The 21,948-nt window shown below is 51.3% G+C and overlaps 1 protein-coding gene across 4 annotated transcripts; it reads left to right on the top strand.

Moving 5' to 3' along the window:
- Positions 1-80: 80 nt before the first annotated feature.
- Positions 81-21,928, top strand: ZFP57 (ZFP57 zinc finger protein). 4 transcript variants are annotated; one of them, XM_058732647.1, is made up of 6 exons: positions 81-192; positions 2,977-3,052; positions 18,152-18,595; positions 19,447-19,573; positions 19,988-20,068; positions 20,716-21,928. In XM_058732647.1, the coding sequence occupies exons 2-6, from the start codon at positions 2,993-2,995 to the stop codon at positions 21,918-21,920; spliced, it is 1,917 nt and encodes a 638-aa protein (XP_058588630.1). In that variant the 5' UTR covers positions 81-192; positions 2,977-2,992; the 3' UTR covers positions 21,921-21,928. The 4 variants fall into 4 exon arrangements, with proteins under 4 accessions (XP_058588630.1, XP_058588632.1, XP_058588633.1 ...); XM_058732649.1 differs by lacking the exon at positions 81-192 and adding an exon at positions 439-549; XM_058732650.1 differs by lacking the exon at positions 81-192 and adding an exon at positions 559-696.
- Positions 21,929-21,948: the final 20 nt, after the last annotated feature.

The following is a 21,948-nucleotide window of genomic DNA, read 5'->3' on the forward strand; positions in this document are numbered from 1 at the left end:
TGTGACGTCATAAGTGAGCGCGACCGCGACCGCGACTGGCCTGTCCCCGCGACCCAGCTGCAGGCGCCATTAGCTGTGACGTCATAGGTGAGCGCGGCTGTGGCCGGAGGTTCCCGGAGCCGGAGCAGGACGTCTGCGGAGGACGCAGGGCGCTGCCTTCCCCCTGGTTCTGCGGGTTCGGAGGGAAACTGGGTAATGAGCGTTGCGCCTCCGGTCGCTCCCCCGCTGAGGATCCAGTCCTGGGATAGTTGTTTTCTTGGACCAATCGTTGGGGCGCTGCCCCTGAAAAACGAAGGAGCCTTCCCGAATACTGATTTCTTGGGACCGTGCGGCCGTAGAGCCGGAATTTCCCTCTTGCGGCTGCGCTGAGGATGAAAGCTCAGCTCGGAGTCCGGACCGTCAGGTTCCTGCGCTCCCCGGGCCTCCAGCCCCGCACGCCCGCCTCGGGGGCTGCCCTGGGCCCGAGGAGGAGTGAGCGGGTTTCTTGAGGCGCAGGAGGTGCTGCGGGTGGATCTGGGGAAGCGGGACAGGTCCTGACACGCCTCCCAGGTGAGGCCACGGCCGTGGGTAGCGTTTCCCCATGCCGTAGGCTGACTTCGGGTCTGGGACCCACCTCCACCGGGGCCTCCGACTCCTGTCCAGCCAACTGCGAATTGCCGGCGTCCACTGGGTACACGGTAGACATTTCCGTAATACGTGAGTTAAAACACACAAGACCAACCTGTTTTCATTCGTTTGTAACCTACAGTCTAAAGTAGAAACTCGTGATCCTGAAGGGACGGCCTCTCGTTGGCGGTGCTACTTCCCTTCCAGCCCCACCAGCCCAGCCAAGCTGGTGCCGAGTCCTTTACATATGGAGTGGTGGAGCCACCACTGTACCTTCTGGAGGAGACGAGCTGTGGTTCCCTCCTCGGGAGGCGCCCCACTACACCGTTTTCTGCAGTAATGGAAACACACAGTAGTGAAGGGATTGAAACTCGGAGCAAGCTGCTGAACAAGACAGGCCCCATAATTTCACTTACCTGGCTGTCACGTGGTCTTAATGGGGTCTGGTGCTGAGCCCATTATGTAGGCAGTTTCTATGTGTGTCCTTTGGAAATGGACATCGAAATGAGCTCTTCCCCTCTCTCTCTCCCTTTTCACTTTGACCAGTGTTCAGTGCCCAACCACCGTGAGCTGAATACTGTCCTCATGTGCCAGTGTTGTGAGGCGTGGCCCTTTGCCAGCACAACCTCACTGATGAGGCACTTATGCCCAGTCTTTAGGCCAATGCTGGGCTGCAAAGTTGCAGACTATTATCTGACCATCAGGAGCACAAATATTAGAATGCAGTCCGAGTACTGGGAGGGCAGAGTGAGAGTCAAGGACCAGCACAGGACATGGAAGTGCTTGTACACCTTAAGGGAGACTAGCAAGTGTCCCAGTGAAAAGGGAGATACGGCAGTACAGGGAATGTAAGAGAGGAAGATGCCCATGTCATGTGATAGGGATGATCAATCAACAGATCATTTTGAGCACTTGGGATCACATACTCATGTTAGGTGCTGTGCTAGATTCTGTATATGGAGAAATAAGTAAGGTGGTCATATTTTTAAAATATCAACATGGATCATTGCAATGTATGTTACCTAAAAGTTAAATTAAAACAATATAAAAAGGTATTTATAGGCAAACAGGAATGTGCCTAAGAGGTCAGGGAGATCCAATGTTTGATACCAGATTCATTACAATAATATAACCACATTGTGTTTGTAGATATAAATTGTAGTTACCACCCTTTAAGAGCCTAAATTTCAGCATGAAAATGTTAAAAATGATACAGGAATATGGGTGTCACAGTGTAAACCCTGATTGGTTTTCAAATGAATCATAGAAGTAGAAAATGTTAAGTGTTCAGAAGGCAAAATCACTGTTACATAGAATCATCCAGAAAGACTTTCTAGAGAGCCAGGGCTTGACCTGTGGAAGAGAGACGACTGCCATCTTATAGGGACTCACCATATGTCAAGCATTGTGTGAGGCTCTTCCATCTAAACCACATTTGTTCTTTATGACCCCTGAGAAGCAGGTTTTTGTCTTACATCTCCATTTTATAGATGAGGAACCTGACTTAGAGATGGCTACTTGCCCTGAGTCACACACCTCAGAAACCGTGGAATTAGGGCTCAAACAGCTTGGGCAGGCTTCAGAGCCCATGCTCTTTACCATAAATAGCACAAACAGAGGCACAGAGGTGATGTGTCAGACACCCCCAGTGGCTCCACTACGACCTCATAGTGATTCAGACCAGGGATGACACATGAAATGTTGGCAGCCTTGTGTAGCCATCAGCCTGACCAATTACAAAAAGTCACCCCAAATTCCTATCCTAAGGGGGTTCAATGGGGAATGGTCTCATAATGGATCTGGGGTGAAGGATGAGTGGCAGTGTAAGGCCGACAGGTGGAAGGGTGGGCAATCAGATGAGAACAGAGTTTCAGAACAAAAGGTTGGAAGGCAGAGATGCTGTATGTGCTGATAGAGGCAGAGAGGGCCCGGACAGAGAAACTGCGGAAAGAGAACAGACTCCTGACCCTGCGGTGTGGGACTGTCCCCAGAGAGGGCGGCTGGGACACTGAGCCGTCCAGCGGAGATGTGCCTGCGCAGCGCCTCACCAAGGAGCGCGTCTCTTCCCTCTCCCAGTCCCAGATTCGAGACTCAGAGTGGCTCACGTGGAATCCACGGGACATGTGTGCCTTTTGTTTCTATGAGAAGATTTTATGCTCTTATTAAATTCTCCATCACAGGGATGCAATGGTTTCCCATGGAGGATATGGCCCTGGAGTAGCCCTGCCTCTTAGCAGGTTTTCTCTTTCTGGGGGGACATGCCCTTGGCCTTGACCAAAACACTTCGGTTTTTTGGTTCAGTCAGTAAGTGAGTAGATATGTTCTGACACTGCTTACGAGCCAATCTGCCTCTGCCTTTTTATCTTCCAGATTGTCCTGGGCTAAAATGTCTACAGACCCCAGGATTGCTACAGGTCAGCTGTCCCCACTGGAGAAGAAAATCTTGGTAAGTAATCTTCACGTCATATGGTTTGGAACTACTAGGAGAAGGAGCCTTGGGTTTAAAACCCTGCCCAGGTGACCCCTGTCTACACTGGCAGATGTGTTTCACTATATCTATGCTTGCAAAACAAAATACTATGTTGAAAGCACCCAATACTACATTTTTAAAGCACTAGTTATTGATTTTGGTGGGGTAATTTAACTTTCAGAGCTCATGGGTTCACCTAGGAGTGATGGGAGTAGAAATCACAATTATTACACCCACATATCTTTTCTGGCTGTCAGTAATGAGGGTATGCTCCTGTTTAAATGTGTTCAGAGTAGGGGCGCCTGGGTGGCGCCGTCGGTTAAGCGGCCGACTTCAGCCAGGTCACGATCTCGCGGTCCGTGAGTTCGAGCCCCGCGTCAGGCTCTGGGCTGACGGCTCGGAGCCTGGAGCCTGTTTCCGATTCTGTGTCTCCCTCTCTCTCTGCCCCTCCCCCGTTCATGCTCTGTCTCTCTCTGTCCCAAAAATAAATAAAAAACGTTGAAAAAAAAAATTTATAAATGTGTTCAGAGTAAAAAGATGGTCCCATTATGAAATCCTCTACCTCACTTTGACAGAGTCTGGGTGGTGTGCATACAACAGCGACAAGACAACTGATAACTCAGAAATACCAGGAGGAGTACGAGACACTGTGTAGGGAGCAAGCTCTTTCTCATGACTACTGGCTTGCCAAAACAGAGTCTTACTATAATAAAAGAATAGTGGAAATGAGGGAACAAGAGACAGGGTGTGAAATGAAGAAGAAATTGAAGGGAGAAACAACCCAAAGCGTGGAGAGACAAAAACGGTATTATTTGGTTCCTGCGAGGGAGGGGGGACACATAGAAAGTCACATCCAGAGATCAGGTCAGGTCAGAGAGGTTAAGAATAAGACATGTAGGCCATTACTACAGGCTCCTGGTGAAACCACCTTCCCCAGAATTGTGCCAGAGGAGCACAGCATCCTGAGCGCACAGAGGAGAAAGCAAGTGAGCCAGAGGGAGCAGGTACAAATTAAAGGTCACCAGGAACGCATGCTGCGGGGCAGAGAGCTGGGAAAACAGAGACTCAAGGAGGGAGTCTTGAGAAAAGGCCAGAACCCGCCGCTGACCCATGGGAGGCACAGGAGAGCAAAGAGAGAGGTGAAGGAGTTTGAAAGCATCACTGCATATCCACTCCTGCAGCCATGCAGTAGAAGTCGGATCAAAGTGAATGTTCTCGTGGAAAAGAATAGAGAAGAAGGGAATACTGCCATAAAACCACATCAAAGAGAATTCCTAACTATGCCGCCCTTTTTGAGAAGCCAAGTGGGAAAAATAAAAGACTAGTCAAGTTTCAGCGCTTTTAGAATAAAATCATGTCTCCGAAGTGGACTTTGTTTTTTGAACTATTTCCCATCTCTCCCCAGAGTTGGGTGAGATCACATCTGTATCACATGGTTCTGGACTTGAAACCTGGCTGTTTTTAGTTGGCCTCTCTGCTCAGGTTGCGAATCCTCTGATGTTGTTTTTCTCCTGTGTTGGGTGGTTGGTCAATGATCTGAGTGAGGGGTTGTTCTCAGACACCTCCCACCTTGCCCCTGCCCCAGCCCTTGATGGGTGTCCTGATGAGACTGCTGAAGGTCAGTGTTGGGTCTTTGATTTCACATTCATAATTTTATCAGGGAGCCACTAATGGGGCCCTACAGTTTTGTTTGTTTGAGGAACTTAATTCTGACAGCCTCCTATATGCCAGGTATTATTAGTTACTGGGAGTGAATGAAAAGAGGTCCCTGCCCTTGATTGGTTCACGAGTAATGGCATAGACCACTCCCCACTCACAACGTGGCCTGGGTGATGCTGGAGGCGTGCACAGGCCCTGTGCAAAGGAGGGCACCTGGCCAAGCCCAGCTGAGCAAGGAGGGAGCCCATGGGAGGGGAGTGGTTTCTCAGGTTGCCTCCAGATCCACACGTGGCCATGAAAGCAACATCTTCCCAGCATTGGATCCACTCAGAGGTAAAGCAAACTCTCTCTCAAACAGATGTCCTCGAACACTCATTGATAACTCAGAAAACAAATTTATGCATTTAGTGGGAATTTCGGTAGCCAAGCAGAATGAAATTTATTGATTTCATTTTCAGTTCATTTTCTTCCCAGATACCTAAAAGTTGGGAAAGGAGGGGTTCAGAGGTGGTGAGTAGAGAATCAGAGACATGGAAAATGCACACCGTGGGGAGTGTCACCCTTCGGCTGTGGGGGTCCTGATGCCCCCCTCCTGGGCCTGCTGCATGCATCCCTCAGTGATGGGGCTGTCCTGCACTGCTGCTCCTCAGCATGATAGCCACCTCCCACCTGTGCCTCCTGCACACTGCCCTCGCCTTTTCTGGCCTTGCGTCACCATGTCCCAGTGGCGGACCCTCAGCCTTGTAACAGGGTGTATTGTCCAACTTAGAAACCCCAATCAGTAGGGCTAGGGTAAGTCCTTTGAGTTGAGTGGGACTGAAAAGCAACCTGGTACACAACTGTAGGGGCGCCTGGCTGGCTCAGTCAGTGGAGCAGGTGACTCTTGATCTCAGGGTCATGAGTTCGAGCCCCACGTTGGGTGTACAGATTACTTAAAAACAAAAAAAAAAAATCCAGGGACACCTGGTGGCTCAGTTGGTTGCTTAAGTGTCCAACTCTTGTTTTCAGTTCAGGTCAGGATCTCACAGTTCATAGGATTGAGCCCCACGTTGGGCTCTGCGCTGACAGCGTGGAGACTGCTTGGGATTTTCTCTCTGCCCCTCCCCGTTCTCTCTCTCTCTCTCTCAAAATAAATAAACATTTAAAGAAATACATAACTGTAAGGGATTGTTTACCATGAAGGTTTTCAGTGCTAGCCACGGTGAGGTCGGCCTCCCTCTTTCTCCTCCAAATCTAGTGTAAAAGCAGCTGGTGATTGCAAGGCACTTTCACGGCTCATCCATCTCAGAGTAAAAGTCTGGTAAGAGGGCTCAGTTTGGCCAGACCTGACTCCGCCATGTCTACCTCATAACTCACCTTTCATCTCCTTGAACGGTGTGTGAACAACCATCTTTGCCCCAAGCAACCATGAATCATGAGTCACACTTAATGCTTTTCTTCCGTATTCTTTCGTCTTCTCAGTACAAAATGAATATACAAATGAAAATGTCTATGTCCAGGCACCCACTGCTGAGGCTGAGACCTGGAACCCCCTGTGCTCCCCTTTACACCCCTCCCTCGTCCCTAGAGGCAGTCACTGTCCTGAATTTTGTGGTAATTAACACCTTTCTATAGTTTTCGTCATCTATGTATGTATTCCTAAGTGACATAATTGTGCATAGTTACCTGTTTATGGCATGTATATAGATGAAAATTATATAATTTACTTTTGTTCAGTAATATTTTTTAATTCACCCATGTTGATGTGAAACACTATTTCATTTCCTTTCTTTTTTTTCCTCTTTGAAGCACGTCTTTTAAAAATTTTTAATGTTTATTTATTTATTTATTTATTTTTTTTATTTTTTTATTTTTTTAATTTTTTTTTTTAAATGTTTTTTATTTATTTTTGGGACAGACAGAGACAGAGCATGAACGGGGGAGGGGCAGAGAGAGAGGGAGACACAGAATCGGAAACAGGCTCCAGGCTCCGAGCCATCAGCCCAGAGCCCGACGCGGGGCTCGAACTCGCAGACCGCGAGATCGTGACCTGGCTGAAGTCGGACGCTCAACCGACTGCGCCACCCAGGCGCCCCAATGTTTATTTATTTTTGAAAGAGACAGAGCATGAACAGGGAAGAGGCAGAGAGAGAGGGAGACACAGAATCCCAAGCAGGCGCCAGGCTCCGAGCTATCAGCACAGTGTCCCACGTGGTGCTTAAACTCACCAACTGCGAGATCATGACCTGAGCAGAAGTCAGATACCCAACAGACTGAGCCCCCAGGCGCCTCTGATTTGCATGACTTCCTGGATAACATGTCTCCTGGGTTTTCTCCAGCCTCACTGGTTTTCCTTCTGAGGCTCCTTGGTTGTCCTCCTCCCCTCCCCAGTCTCCTGGTGCTGGGGGTGCGTCAGAGTGACTCATATCCACGAGCCTCACGAGCTCTACACGGTCTGTTCCCTGAATCTCCACCATCTAAGTGTATACTTCTTGGGTAGTTCATTCCATGACATGAATATACCACATCTTAATTACCTGCTGTATTGTTGAGGTCGGGGTTTTTCACGTTTATTTGAGAGAGAGTGAGTGGGGGAGGGGCAGAGAGAGAAGCCCAAGCAGCCTCCCCAAGGTCAGTGTGGAGCCCGACCTGGGCTCAGTTCCATGAACCAAGAGATCATGACTTGAGCTGAAATCAAGAGTCAGACGCTCAACCAAGTGAGCCACCCAGGCGCCCCTGTTTTTGTGTTTTTTATTCTACAAATAGTACTTCTGTAAACATTTTTCTTTAAGCGTGTTTCTGGGGCACAGTGTGCAGGAGTCTCCAGGGCATCTAGGTTGTGGGTTCTTCACATGACAAGCCTGTTCCTGGGGCTTGTTTTCATTCCACTGGTTTTGTGCCCGCAGGCCTGTTCTGTAGAGTCTGTTCAAATATGTGTTGAAAGAAGGAAGGACATTTGTTAACTGCTGGAAACAGCTGTGTCCAAGAGGGCCAAGCCCCCAAATACAGGAACAGTTGATGTGCCACTCTACCTTCTTAGGTCCTGTCCGTGCATTAACATAGTCTTTCTTTGTTCTTACATTTTATTTGAGGTACTAAAATACCTTAATTTGTTTTTTAAAACCCTTCAGTAACATTCATGATTTTATTTATCCCCTCTCCAGAACTATCTTTGATGCTTTCCAGACAAGGTCACCCCCATTTTCTCTTCTCAAGGCACCTGGCATCATCATAAAGTTTCACTGAAGTCTGGATAAAAGGGTTCCCAGAGGAGGAGGACAGGGAGCTCACATCCCTGGAGACACTGGTCAGGACCTCTAGCAGTTCTCTGTTGTCTGTGGGACAGCAGTCCAGCTTTCCAGCCCTGAGCACTCCGTGGCTTCAGAGGAGATGCGAGACACTGGAGGCCCATTGACTGATTCATTCCACACGTACTGAATCTTGTTAGTCCACACTGTGCTGACTGACTGATGGAAGGGTGGGTAGGGCAGGGTCCTCCTCATCGTGTGAGCTTGCAATCTCATGGTCCAGATGGAGATCGATAATCCTAGTACAGAAGTAATAAAGCTAATAGAAACATCTAAGTGCCTCAGAAACTGTGAAGAAGGACTGCCTGGCCCTTTGGACTAGAGCTAAAGAGCCCCTTCGTGAAGCTTTACAGCTTTACGGAATAGGTGGACGCTCGTGCTGAAGGGGAGAAGTTTGATAAGCAGATGAGAAAGAGCACGTGGGCCCAGGGAACAGCAGGTGCACAGGACCCACACGTGAGTGGATCTGGGTGAAGGCTAGGGCAGTGCCTGCAGCCAGGAAGAGCTTCCCTGTCTGGACAGGTGGGGATTGTGCAGCAGCAGTCCGGCTCAGTTGGGACGTGCAGAAGAACAAGGATGGGCAAAAGAACGTGGAGATTACTGAATTAATACAATAGCATTAAGAATCTGCCATTCAGTGTTTGTGCTGATATCACTGGCATCCACACTTCATTAAAATAGGGTTGGAGGGGCACCTGGGTGGCTCAGTCATTAGTTAAGCGTCCAACTTCTGCTCAGGTCATAATCTCACAGTTTGTGAGTTCAAGCCCCGTGTCGGGCTCTGTGTTGACAGCTCGGAGCCTAAAGCCTGATTCAGATTCTGTGTCTCTCTGCCTCTCCCCTGCCCCCAAAATAAATAAACATTTAAAAAAATGGGCTTGGAAATTGAGGGGAAAAGTTGAGTTTTAACAAGATGAAAATGGATCAGGAAATGCCACAAAGAATATAGCTGTTGACACAAAAAGGCATGAGAGTACAGTTCGCATCCAGCCAGAAGTATTCAAAGGAGAAGTCACCAGAAAACAGGCTGGAGCCAGGAAAAAAAAAAAAAGTTGATAGGGATGTGTACTGGTACATCTCTGATGGTAACCAGCCCCACGTGGATCTAAAGTGCAGCTGGTTGAGAAGCCTCCCCAGTCCTTTGCACATGTGCCCCACTCCACTGTCATTATGGGGTGATCCCTTGCACAAAGGATGCAGGTGTCCCCTCCCAGCCGAGAGCATTGCTGTGGAACCTACATCAGCTGACATGACATAAACAAAGAGTAAGCCCTGTTTTCCAAATGCTCCTGTCACACCACTTGGTTTTTACAAAAGACCTGCGTGAGCACTTGTTCTCCCTAACTGAAAAAAACCTGAAGAGGATTTTGGCCTTTATGAAAACAGTCACTACTTGTACTTACAGGACTTTGGTAACAGTGAAGCAGCCTAATGCAAGCCTTCAGAAAGTGGCAGAAGCATGCATTTTGTTGGGAGAACAAGGAAGACCGGTGGAGTCAGGTCTTGGGGAGGTGGCCTTTGATCACCGTACCCTCATGATTTCTGAGTTGACAAACAATTGCCAAGAGAGGGCCACTGAATAGTTGGTGAATGTTGGTATTTTCCAATACTTGGGTAAGTTTAGCCCAAGCAACAGACTTGGTGGCTGTGTGCAAACGGTGTAGTTGCAAACTGTTAGGGTTCTCCACGTGATTACGTTTTTACAGTGATAATTTCTCTCCAAAACCAAAGACGCCCGACAAATGCATCAGATGGATTGATAAGTTGTATCTCAAGAAGATAAGAAAACCAGGAAACTTGTTACTGGAGGAGTACCCCCAGCTGATACTGTTTTCCCCCCAAGTTTTCCCCATGCAGATGTGGCAGAAATTCCAAGGAGGTAAGGCACAGGGAAAAAATACACATATGTGAAGAAAGGTGTTTCCTTCACATGGCTTATTTTCTGTGTGTAGCAGGAGGCCAGGTGAGCTGTTTAGAGACAGAAAAAACAAGTCTTGAGTGGTGGGTTCCAAGTATACTAGGGACTCTGGAGTTTCTTATAATAAGCTCAGGTCAAGAGTCTGCCCTGTAGAAATAATGTTGGTCACATGGATGAAAGCACAGGGAATATGGTCAAGACTATGGTAATAGCATTGTATGGTGACCAATGGTGGCTGCGTTTGTGGTGAGCACAGCAGAAGGCATAGGGTTGTTGAATCATGTGTTGTACATCTGAAACTAATGTACCATCGTGTGTCAACCATACTCACACTTTAAAAAAATAATGCTGGAGGCACCTGGGTGGCCCAGTTGGTTAAGCGTCCACCTCTTGATTTTGGCTCAGGTCATTATCTCACAGTTCATGGGATTAAGCCCCACATCGGGCTCTGTGCTGACAGTGAGGAGCCTGCTTGGGATTCTCTCTCTCTCCCTCTCTCTGCCCTTTACCCCCCTCAAAATAAGTAAATAGAAACTTTAAAAAAAGAATGCTGAAAATTTTGATGAGTTGAGATCAGTAATGTCATGGTCAAATTTTCTTGCTTGCAAGCCTTAGAAACTTACTTGGGTGAGTATAAAGAAAAAAAAAAGTCTGTAGAAAGTATCTTAAATTTTTAAAGTCTCTCAAACCACTGGGCCTTACAAGAGACTAGAGCCAAGGCAGTAAGCATACCTGCCAACTCTTGTTTCTGCATCTTTTCGTGTATGTGCTCATTCTCTTTTTCCGCTCACTGTTGCTCTCTCTCTCTCTCTCTCTCTCTCTGTTCTCACAGTGGAAAATGGCATCTCTGCGTCCCCACAACCTCAGGCTATCACCTCTTCTTTCTCTCTTCCTCTATATCTGACTGCTCCCTCCCAACTGGATCACTCTGAGTGACCTATAGGTACCCTCAGCTCTCTCCCATCTAAGTCAGCTGTGCTAGTCCTTTGCAGTCCTTCAAAGCCACATCCCTTAAATAGTCTGTATCAGCTGCCTGCATTCTGGCCTCTCTGCCCATCACTTCTCCAGGCCCCCTTTCACTGAGTCATCAAAGAGCTCCATGCAGCTAAATTCAATGGACATTTAAGGGTGGAGTGGAAAAAAGGGAAGGTGCCAACAACAGACACAAGACCTGACAGGCATTGGCAGCAAAGACAGCATGGAAGGAGCATCGACACCTTGAGTGCTGGAATCCCGTCCTTAGGAAACAGGAGGGCAAGGAAATCAATAATCCTGAGGAATAGGAGATGGGCAGGGAACCAGGGGAGCCCATTCAAGGAACCAGAGTTGGGGCCAAAGGAACCAGATAAGTGAACAGTTGGAATACTCAGGATAAGAGACCAGACTAAGAGTAGAAAGGTTGACAAAACTGAACTGCCATCTTGGATTCCACCAGGGATGGGCAACCAACAGTTGAGAGTTAAGGAAGCCCAAAACAGAACAGGTTGTAAGGTTACAGGGGCAGGAGACAAAGCAGACAATTACAATAACCCTCCTACTGAGTCAGGTATATGAAATAAGACTTTGAACTCATTGAAGCATGTCTGATAGTGACTTTAGCCATGAGGTTAAAGTGCTTCAGGATGTAAGGTTTACAAGATTGGCGTGTTGTTTTATGTGGGTCTAATTATAAAGCCTTCCATTGCGTTAGCATCACAAAACAGAATAAGGCCGAACAAGGGTACATCTTACCTCTCGTGGAGGATGGTAAGTAGGTCAGCAATGCCGTGCTAGCATAGGCTTTCTAAAATTTACCTGTTACCTACTGCCAAGTCAAATAGTGAGTAAGCTGTACCTCACCTATCAAAAATCATGTTTTTGTTGGTAACATCATAGAGACTAGAAGGATAGTGGTGCAGGGGAGATATAACACTTATTAAGTGTCTGCCATGCATCAAACAATTTTTTCATTTAATCATGAACACTTCTTGAACCCAGGGTGATTAATATATCCTGACTTAGTTAAGAATGAACTATCTAAAGTCTCCATATCTGTGTCAATCCATATTGACATAGAATTTTGTTGACAGGAAGAAGAAATTTAGCCAATAGATATTTCTCAAACTTTCTGGGATGCACATGTAACATATCCAGATATTCTTCTATGTTTATATACATATTTTATACATGTAAAGTTGTGTTCTGTAAGTGTGGGGGTCTGTCCCTTTTTGCTTGCCCAAGCTCTCTTTTTCTGGTAAGTGAAATCCCACCCTCCTTGTCTTACACAGTTGCTTCCCCCCAGTCCCAGCCAACTGTACCACCCTACTCTCTTGGAATAGTGATTGACATCAGTGTAGCCAGTGGTCGGCTATAGTGGTTGGCATGTGACCTGAGTGGCACGAATCAGAATCCTTTCCTGTTTCAACAGGAGAAACAAGAACATTTTTTTTTTAATTTTTTTTTCAACGTTTTTTATTTATTTTTGGGACAGAGAGAGACAGAGCATGAACGGGGGAGGGGCAGAGAGCGAGGGAGACACAGAATCAGAAACAGGCTCCAGGCTCCGAGCCATCAGCCCAGAGCCCGACGCGGGGCTCGAACTCACGGACCGCGAGATCGTGACCTGGCTGAAGTTGGACGCTTAACCGACTGCGCCACCCAGGCGCCCCAAGAACATTTTTTTTTAATGTTTATTTATTTTTGAGAGAGAGAGAGAGAGAGCATGAGCAGGGGAGGGGCAGAGAGAGAGACACAGACTCTGAAGCAGGCTCCAGCCTCTGACCAGTCAGCATAGAGCCCAATGCGGAGCTCAAACCCACAAGCTGTGAGATATGACCTGAGCTGAAGTTGGACACTCAACTGCCTGAGCCACCCAGGCGTCCCAAAACAAGAACATTTTTATAAAATGTATGGAAATCCATTATGTGTGTGGGGGCCTTGGGACTTAGTGAGCAATGTATTCAATCAAGCGGTCATTACCCTTATAATCTAGGACCAAGTAAATCCCAGAATCCTAGTACTGAGCCAGAATAAGTTTGAATCTCTTAGCGCCTCCCCTCCCTCTTTTGGCTGGGCTGCTGCCAAGGGGAGGTACCAGCCTGGCCAGCCTGAGGGTGTCATTAGGCTGTGAGGGAAGAGAAAGAAGCATCGTGTCCAGGAATTTCCAAAACCGGTCTATATAACCTGTCCGGATCATTATTCAGGAAGTAGCCAAGACGAGATTATGCTTTTAGGGGGATAGCAGCACAGGGAGACCAAAGCTGCCTTACTAAGTCAGACTAGGAGGAGGTGAGGGGAAAAGACTAAAAAACATCCCTTTCAGTCAACTTTTGAGAAGGCTGTTCAGCCTGTGAATGGTGTGGTAGGAAGCATGAAAGATCCACTAATTACCTTGAGTATCAGCCCACTGTCAAGAGGCTTTACAATAAAAAGCACACCATTGTCAGACTAAAAATGGTATGAAAAGCCAAAACATGAGGCAGATTAGTTTCAAGGGCCACGGTGCTATTGCTGGAGTAGGTTGATTGGACCAGAAAAGAAACATGTACCCTAAAAAAGTGTCAGCAGTGGTGAGGCACCACTGCTCTCAGAGAAGGTCAGAGATCCAATCAAGTCCATCTGCCAGGAGCAGGTGTGGAAAATGCCCCTTGCTATGTGGCCTCCCTCCTTGCGAGACAAATGCAATAGTCACAAGCCCAAATCAGATCCTGACCCTTTACTTCGTGCCCAGTCGATGATGGTGCACGTCTTGCTGCATCCGGGATGATGATGGATCCAGGCAGCAATGGGGGTGATTCTCCCTCAGCACATTGATTCCAGGCCCGTCTCATCAGACAACAGGCTCCTCAGATGTTAGGTCAGCAGTTGGCTTTATTTCTCTCTCCAAGGAGAGATTTGTAACCAGCGTAGCTTTCCAAGTGCCCGACCGAATAGCTAGGCCATTGGCACAGCCCAAGGGTCAGTAGAATTACAGGAAGGCTGATCTGTTGGTGAGAGCCATGACAATGGCCCTGAGTTCTGCCCCCCAAGTAGAATGACAGCCTCCATGTCCGGCTGTGAGTAACTGGCTCTGAGGCTGAATGTCTGCATCAGCCAGAGCCAGCACTGGGTTCTAGCTTCACTGAACCCCAGTGGTCCAGGTCCGGTGACCTGAGAGCGCTGCTGAGCCAGCACTTTGCTTCAGATGGCAGACTGGGGGATAAATCCTCCCCAAAGGGACATCTGCCACTTTTCCACGTAGAACTGAGACATTTGGGCCAGGCCAGCTGCACCCCTAAATGTACCATCCCCCTGTGACAAGCAGGGCTTATCAGATCCCTCCCACTTGGTGAGAAGTTGAGTCCAAGTTGACCAACCCGCAAATGTGACTATGAAGCCAAAATGTCCAAGCTTCCTTGGGTCAGGTGTTTAGTTTTAACAGGAGCCCAATAACAAAGTGAATCTTCCTTTCAAAAGGAATGTACCCAGTGACCATGTCAGGAAGGTGGTGGGTCCAAAACTGAGGGTGCCACTGTTGGGTTAGAGCCTTTGTCAGCAAGATCCTTAGTCACAGAGACTTGTTGCTGTTGGTTTGAAACCTCAGGAATTTTCCTCTGCGGGGTGGGGGTGGGGAGTGGGATCTGAAACAGGCCACCATACATGAAGGGCAAGGAGTGACTGAAGAAAAAGGCAGGCCACTCCAGGTTGGTAGGTGGCAGTTTTAATAAGCAAGGGACTCACATATGAACTTAGTATTGGGTGGTCACACACCTGTCCACCAGAATCTAAAAGTTTATATAGAGACCTTGACTGGGTTTGGTCATGTATTCAATCCACGTGGTGTCAACACCACCTGCTCCCTCAAGACTGTGTCCCTGAAACAGCCCCCCTTGTGAGTGCATCCCAAGGACAGGGAGCAAGTGAGGACTCTCTGATTGCCCAGGGCTTGCTCTCTGGTCAGCCATTGGTCACGTCCTCTGGATGAGCTTCCCCAACAGTGGCTCCGTTGGCAGAGTGCTTGCCACAGCTTGCTAGATCGGTTCAGAGGTCTTTCACTTTATTGCCTGTGTGTGAACGAGGAGGTCGGGCAGTGGTTATAGACCGAGAACCAGGAAGTCAGCACGGGCTTTTACAGTTTGCAAAATCTGTTTGTAAACATGGCCTCCACTAAATCCTCAAAGGCGGCTACCAAAATGGCGTCCTGGTTGTTGCTAGATTCCACACCAGGGTCTGCGTCACCAGGCTGGTGCTCAGCTCAAGGGTTTGTGTTGGTGTTTGGAACCACACAGATGAGAAGCAGAAGGGTTTCTCCCTTGTTCCCTTCTCGTCAGCCTTCAGTTGTACCAAACCCAGGCCCCAGGCTCCATGCACAGAGGTAGCCCCAATTCCAGTCCTCCTCCCAGTCCTTCTCTCCACACCTGTTGAACCTCAGTGTCTGCGTCCTGTCTTGTTCCACATTGCTGTTGCCCCTGGCCCACCCCTCCCCACATTTCAGAATGTTCCTCTGCCTCTGTCAGCAGAGCTAACTTGGTTTCCCCTACCTGGTTTCTTCTCATCATGGTGCATCCGGTGCTGCTCTCTGTCCAGGTTATACACTCCTGCTACTCAATTGAGCGTCCACAGCACTGAGTGCTGCTGGTGACCAAGACTAGGGTTCTCCCAACCCCCTCCCCAAACCTGTGGTCCAGTGCGTGTTGAATACACGCACGGCACGAACTCCCTATTCATTCATTCCCTTGTCTCCTTGCTGACCCCTCAAGACTTGAGGATCAGATCAAAGTGGCAAACTATGGTCTGGGTTCCAGCTGCCTTGTTTTCCAAATGAGGTGACGTGTAACCAGGGCTGGGATTCGAGCAAGGAAAGAGAGGCATGTCTGTGCACGTGCAGGGTCAGATACTGTCTATTGAAAGGCTGCTTTTGTTTTCTCAGGCTTAATGGAAAACACCCTAGGCAGCCCTTCCCCTGGCCTCAGGATGGCGGCAAGTCCACAGGAGCCCCTCCCACTTTCCCTCCCGCCCAGCCCCCACCCCCAGCAGCCTATCTGACTCTGCAGGCAGACTGGGATGGTGTGTGCCCAGGGGCTCCTGGAAGAGATTTAAGGCTGGGCGCCTGCCAGCTACACAGTGCTGGCCCTGGAGACCGGGAGCAAAGTGTTTGCTTTCAGGCCCCAGTGCAGCAGCAGGCGGGCTTTGGGACCCTTTCTCACCTGTACAGCCAGAGTAACTAGTCTACCTAAGGGGGTGTTTTAAGGATTCAGTGGAGGAGGCCATGTTTACAAAAGTACTTTGTAAAGCCCATGCCGATGTGAAACATAAAAGATGATAGTAATACAAAATGGAATAAGTGCCAATTGAGTGGAGAAAATAAATGTGGTATCTGTTGGACTGATTGCAAAAAAGAGAGATACCACTTGAGAAGGTTGAACTGAGTCAGGGTAAGTGGCCCAGGCCAGCAGAGTCCCACGCCACAGGGTCCTCTGCTCCCCGGGCTCCAGCGTTGAAGTCCCCGTGTGTGATCTGCCCTTTGCCATCATTGTTCTTTTTATTTTATTATTTAAAAATCTTTTTAATGTTCATTTATTTTTGAGAGAGAAAGATTCAGAGTGCAAGCAGGAGAGGGGCAGAGAGAGAGGGAGACACAGATTCCGAAGCAGGCTCTGGGCTCCGAGCTGTCGGCACAGAGCGCTACTGGGGGCTTGAACTCACAGGCTGGAGATCACAACCTGAGCCCAGATCGGATGTTCAGCCCCACTGAGCCTCCAGGCACCTGGCCTTCATTTTTCTATGATGCCGTTTACCTGTGTTTGCACCTCTCCTTCTGGCGGCCTGTGGGTCTCGTTTTTCTCCTTTGGGCTCTAGATGGTGGTTGGAGGTTGTGAGTTTTAATCAGAGATCATTTAATCCTCTTTTTTCAAGAGCAAAGGAAGGTTGGGAATGAGGCGAGGTCCTGGTGCTGGGTGGGACCAACGGTGACTGCGGGTGGGAGGGTGGGCTGCTGAGGGGGCGGGCTCTCTTCCTTTCTGGCTTCTCAGACGGTGAACCCTTGACCTTGGCTGGGCCACCGGGCCGTGGGCTTGTGGAGCCTGGCTGGGGAAGCAGGGCGGCGGGCTCGGGGGCGCCCCACGCCCTGGAGTTCCCGTCCCCAGTGCGCGGTGGGTGAGTGGGGCGGGGGGGTGTGGAGCCCGCGTGGATAGAGGCACATGCGGGGTCTCTGTCCCTCACTCGTCTGCCCAGACCTCAGCGGGCCGGCGGGCATCGCGCCCCTCACCCTGGAGGAGCTCCGCACCGCGGGGACCCCAGGGGAAACCTGGGTGTCCGGGTGTGGCCCGCGGTGCTGGGGCATCAGGGCCTGCTCAGTGCGGTCTGGGTGGATGGGGGGACCTCCTCAGCCCCCGCCGGGGGGAGTTAAGGGGACATGCTGTGCCACATGGCGCTGAGCCTTCTGTGTTGTTCCCCGCTGGTGGGAGGCTTCACCCCGAGGTCGCAGGGCTGGGCAAGGGCCGGAAAGGGTTCTGGAGGGCCGAGCTGGGGGCGCATGCAGGGGTGGGCGGTGGGGGAACGAGTACAGTTGGGGGGGGGGGCGCGTGCAGGGGCTCTGCCTGCCTCGAGGCCTCAAGGGCCCAAAGCTCACCAGCTGTAGCTTGGCGGGTGAGTCCGGGTTTGGGTCGCTGGCAGAATTGCTGTGGGACAGACAACGGTTTGGGGGTCGAGAGAGAGACAGGGTGAAGCCTGGGGATAGGGAGCTGGCGACACTTCCCTCGGGGGATCTGCCTCCTGGGAGGGCAGGACCCGGGCCGCGAGGTGTGCTGAGCCTCCCCCAGCCGGCCTCCTTCCCCTCCGAGGGTGTGGATGTGGTCAGTGCTGGGCCGATCAGGGGGCCTCTTCCCTGAACCCCAGCAGATGCTGTTCCCACCGCTCACGCAGCGCAGGGAAGCCAGGCCTTGCCGGTGGGCTCTGCTGGGCCAAGGGTGCAGTCGGGGGGTGGGTGGAGGGGAACTGGGGGCGGGGGCTTGCACAAGAGGTTTGTGACCCATCCAGAGCTTGTGCTGCCCAGGAACCATTTCCTCAGTGGTGCAGAGGCTTCCAACACAACTGTGCTGGGGCCAAGCTTACAGGCACCTCTAGGATTCAGGTTCCTTAGCGTGGGTGATTGTCACATCCCGGCCGTGTGGAGAGGGTCCTGTGGTCCAGAGAAGACGCTGTGGTCACTCAGTTCCCCTCTTGCTGCCTCGTCTTCTTTCCCTCTGACCGCAGGTTCCTAGAGGTGGGCACCAGCCAGTGGCTCGGAGCAGGAACCGAGGGCCGGTGTCTTCGGAGCCTCAGCCTGGTGTCCCTGGACGCTGGTGGCCGACCCCTGGTGACCGGCCTCTGAAGCCTGAACCAAAGGTGTGCTGCGTTGTGAAAGAGGGGACTTCACACCAGACGACAGCCCCTCGGGGCAGAGACCTTGGCCTTGGAGAAGCCATGCCGAAGCCGGAGGCGTCTGCAGAGCCCCTCCATCTGCTGCGTTTCCCGGAGACCAAAAGCCCCGGGAAGGAGTGCGGCCAGCCTGGGGGGCCGGGCCAGGAGGGGAGAGAGCCGGAAACAGACACCATGGAGAAGCCCGTCCAGTGTGTGCAGAAACTGCTCCCTCGGGTGGAGGAAGACGCCCAGCAGGAAGCCGCAAGGAGAGAGTACAGGTGGAGGGCATGGGTGCAGGTGAGGACCCCCAGCTGGGGAGGGCGGGGCTGTCCCGCACCCTGGAGCACTTCCGTCTGTCCCCAGTCTGTGGTCTCCATCTGTGGTCCCCGTCTGTGGTCCAGTGGAGTTTCCGACTGTCCCAAGCTCAACAACTCCCAGGACACGGGGCTGCCAGGACTGTCTGAGCCTCCACCCCACCCAGGAGCCCTTCCTAGAAATCGGGGAGTGACGGCCCTTTTTGTCTACGTTCGCTTTTTTTGTATATTCAGCGTATGTGCCCCCTACCCCCCCCCCCACACACACATCTTTTCTTCCCTCCTCTCTATTCTCTCCCTCTCGCGCGCTCGCTCTCTCTCTCTCTCTCTCTCTCTCTCTATATATATATATATATATATATTTAATTTGAGAGAGAGCATAAGAGAGCATGTGCACCTGAGCAGAGGAGGGGCAGAAAGAGAGGAGAGAGAGAATCCCAAGCAGGCTCCTCACTGTCAGTGCAGAGCCTGATGTGGGGACTGATCTCACCAACTATAAGATCATGACCTGGGCCAAAATCAAGAGTCGGACACACAACCCACTGAGCCACCCAGGGCCCCGCCTTCCTTTCTGTTAGATCAATGTTGCTGGCTTTGCATTGGTCTTTTCCTATTTCTGCCCCCCTTCCATGGTTTTGTTTGTTTCTTTTTTCTTTTTTTTTTTTTTTAAGATATCTCTGCACCCAGTATGTGGTGCAAACCCAGAACCCCAAAATCAAGAGTCACCCACTCTCCTGACTGAGCCAGTGGGCATTCCCCTTCCCTCAGTTTTTAAGCCGCATCCTTGGATGCCTGTCTCATTACAGACTCCCTGAGTCTCTCCTGCTCTTCCAGAAGCCAGTCACCTTTGAGGACGTGGCAGTGAACTTCACCCAGGAGGAGTGGATGTATCTAGATGCCAGTCAGAGGGCCCTGTACCAGGACGTTATGTCAGAGACCGTCAGAAACCTGATGTCTGTAGGTGAGAGCCTGGGGCTCACAGGGCTCTTGGGACATCTGGTTTCCCTCAGCAGGCAGTTGGCTTTACTGACCCCATATCTTCCTTACCTTACAGGTGTGAAAGGTGTAAGTCACTAAGGTTGGGGTAAAAGAAGAAATAAAAGCCTTTATGAAGGCAAAGATAATACTTGTAACTTGATCACAGTTGGAAAATGTACCCATTTATCTGAGCAGTGTTGACTGAGTTGCTCCTGTCGTGTGCCGGGGACTTTGCTAGGGGTCTCCTCCTCACCTAAGTGTCCCACATTGTGGTCCTTAAACCAAGGATATGGAAGGAGGTAGCCTGTTGTTCCCATTGGATAGGAAAGGGCCAGGCCTGGGGCTTCAACCTTCTCTCCTTCCCACCCCCAAGTCGGCATCTTTCTGTCTAACCCAGATCTGGTCACGAAGCTTGAAGAAGAACAGTGGAGGACTGAGCTCCAGCTCCAGCCCCCAAATGGAGAAGGCCTCCCTTCAGGTAAGTGTGGCGAAGGCGAAGGCGGGAGGAAGGTAGGGGCCAGGACATGCCCTGGGTGGCTGGGAAGCTGACCCAGGGCGCCAGGGCTCAGGCACCCTCCCCCAGCCCGCATCCTTCCAGGAGAGCTGGGGCCATTCACTCACGCCCGTGGCTCCGGAGGAATACCTAAACTGTTTGGGACTGAGCGAGCACCTGGAGTCTCTAGGATTGGGCCATACACAGACTGCTTACGCTCCTTCCGAGAGAGCAGACAGGAAGGGACATGAGCTCGGTGCTGAGCTCACGCAGCGGACACTTGTGCTGACCGCATGCTCTGGCTCGCGCCTCCCATCCCAGCTTGAGTAGTGAGGGCACCACCCTTCACTTTGGTGTCCCCGTTTATATGACACATGAGGTTACCTATAGGAGTCAGTGGGAGCTTCTGGAAAGTGGATTTCCAGAAATGTAGGTGTAGCCCAAAGTTCTGATCTCTGATCTTACTGGAAGATTCCACTTTAAAATTTTTATTTGGTTTGAATTTGGAAACCCAGAGGTCTGCTCTGGCTCTAGCCTGTGAGGCCCGGACTAGGAGAGGGAGGGAGGGCGGGCCAGGGGCCCTCTGGTGAGTGGGTCTTGTTAACCTGCCCCCCCCCCCCCCACCACTACAGGAAGCAGGAAGCAGGAGCTTCCAGAAGGGAGTCCAAGCAGCAGGGGCAGAGATGAGGAAGTCCCCCTTGCTTGCAAAGGCTCAGGACGACCCTGTGCCCCCGTGGGTTCCAGGCCCAGGGCCCCTGGGTGTTCAGCCCCCCAGGCCGAGCCACCGTTCCCCTGCCACGTGTGTGGCAGGACTTTCAGGAAGCGCTCCAACCTGCACAGCCACCAGTTTGTGCACAATCCCCACAAGACTAACAGCTGCAGCCAGTGTGGGAGGTCGTTCCGGAACCCCAGGGACCTCAGCTACCACAGGCGCATGCACCTGGGGGAGAGGCCCTTCTGCTGCCCGCTCTGTGACAAGACCTACTGCGACGCCTCGGGGCTGAGCCGTCACCGCCGTGTGCACCTGGGCTACCGGCCCCACTCCTGTGCCCTCTGTGGAAAGGGCTTCCGGGACCAGTCTGAGCTCAAACGCCACCAGAAGACCCACCAAAACCAGAAGCCGGTGGCCAGGGACTGGAAGCATGTTGTGAGCCCTCCAGGTTCCAGCACTCTGTCTTGGGAGCCCCTGGACAGGAGCCAGGCGAGCAGCCGGGAGCCCGCGGCCGGGACCCGAAAACCTGTATTTGCAACCAAGGGTCCTGTAGCTCAGACCCAGCCACCTACAGACAGGAAGCAGGCGATCGCTGTGAAGCCTCAGGCACCGGCCACGGCAACCCCGGGGCCTGAGACCGGGACCCAAGAGCCTGACACCAGAGCCCCAGCAAAGCCTTCAGGACTCCAGGTCTCCTCTGGCCCTCACTGCGCTCCGATGCTGAGCGGGAGAGCCTCTCCGTCCAGCCACCACAAGGCCCACGTCTCCGAGCCACGCTGCTGCTTCCGCTGTGGCAAGGCCTTCGGGTCCCTGTCGGGGCTGGCCAGACACCAGCACACGCACTGGAGGCAGCAGGTGTACCGCTGCCCCGTCTGTGACGTCTGCTTCGGGGACAAGGAGGGCCTCGTGGGCCACTGGGGGGCTTCCAAAGGCAAGGACCCGTGTCTGGGCAGCCCCCACGCATGCCGGGCGATCCTGGCCCAGTGGCTTGGCTTCTTCCGAGACACCTCCCCTTTGGCAGGAAAGGAGCCGGTTGTGCCCCGGGATCTGGGCCCTGGGCCCCCAGGAGAGGGCAGGGGGGAGGGGAGAGGGGGTGCAGAGCCGAGAAAGCAAGTGAGGCCGTGAGGGTCTCGGGACATGAAGAAGAAGCCGT

The sequence above is a fragment of the Neofelis nebulosa genome, chromosome 6 (assembly GCF_028018385.1).
Source record: "Neofelis nebulosa isolate mNeoNeb1 chromosome 6, mNeoNeb1.pri, whole genome shotgun sequence".
Classification (NCBI taxonomy): domain Eukaryota; kingdom Metazoa; phylum Chordata; class Mammalia; order Carnivora; family Felidae; genus Neofelis; species Neofelis nebulosa.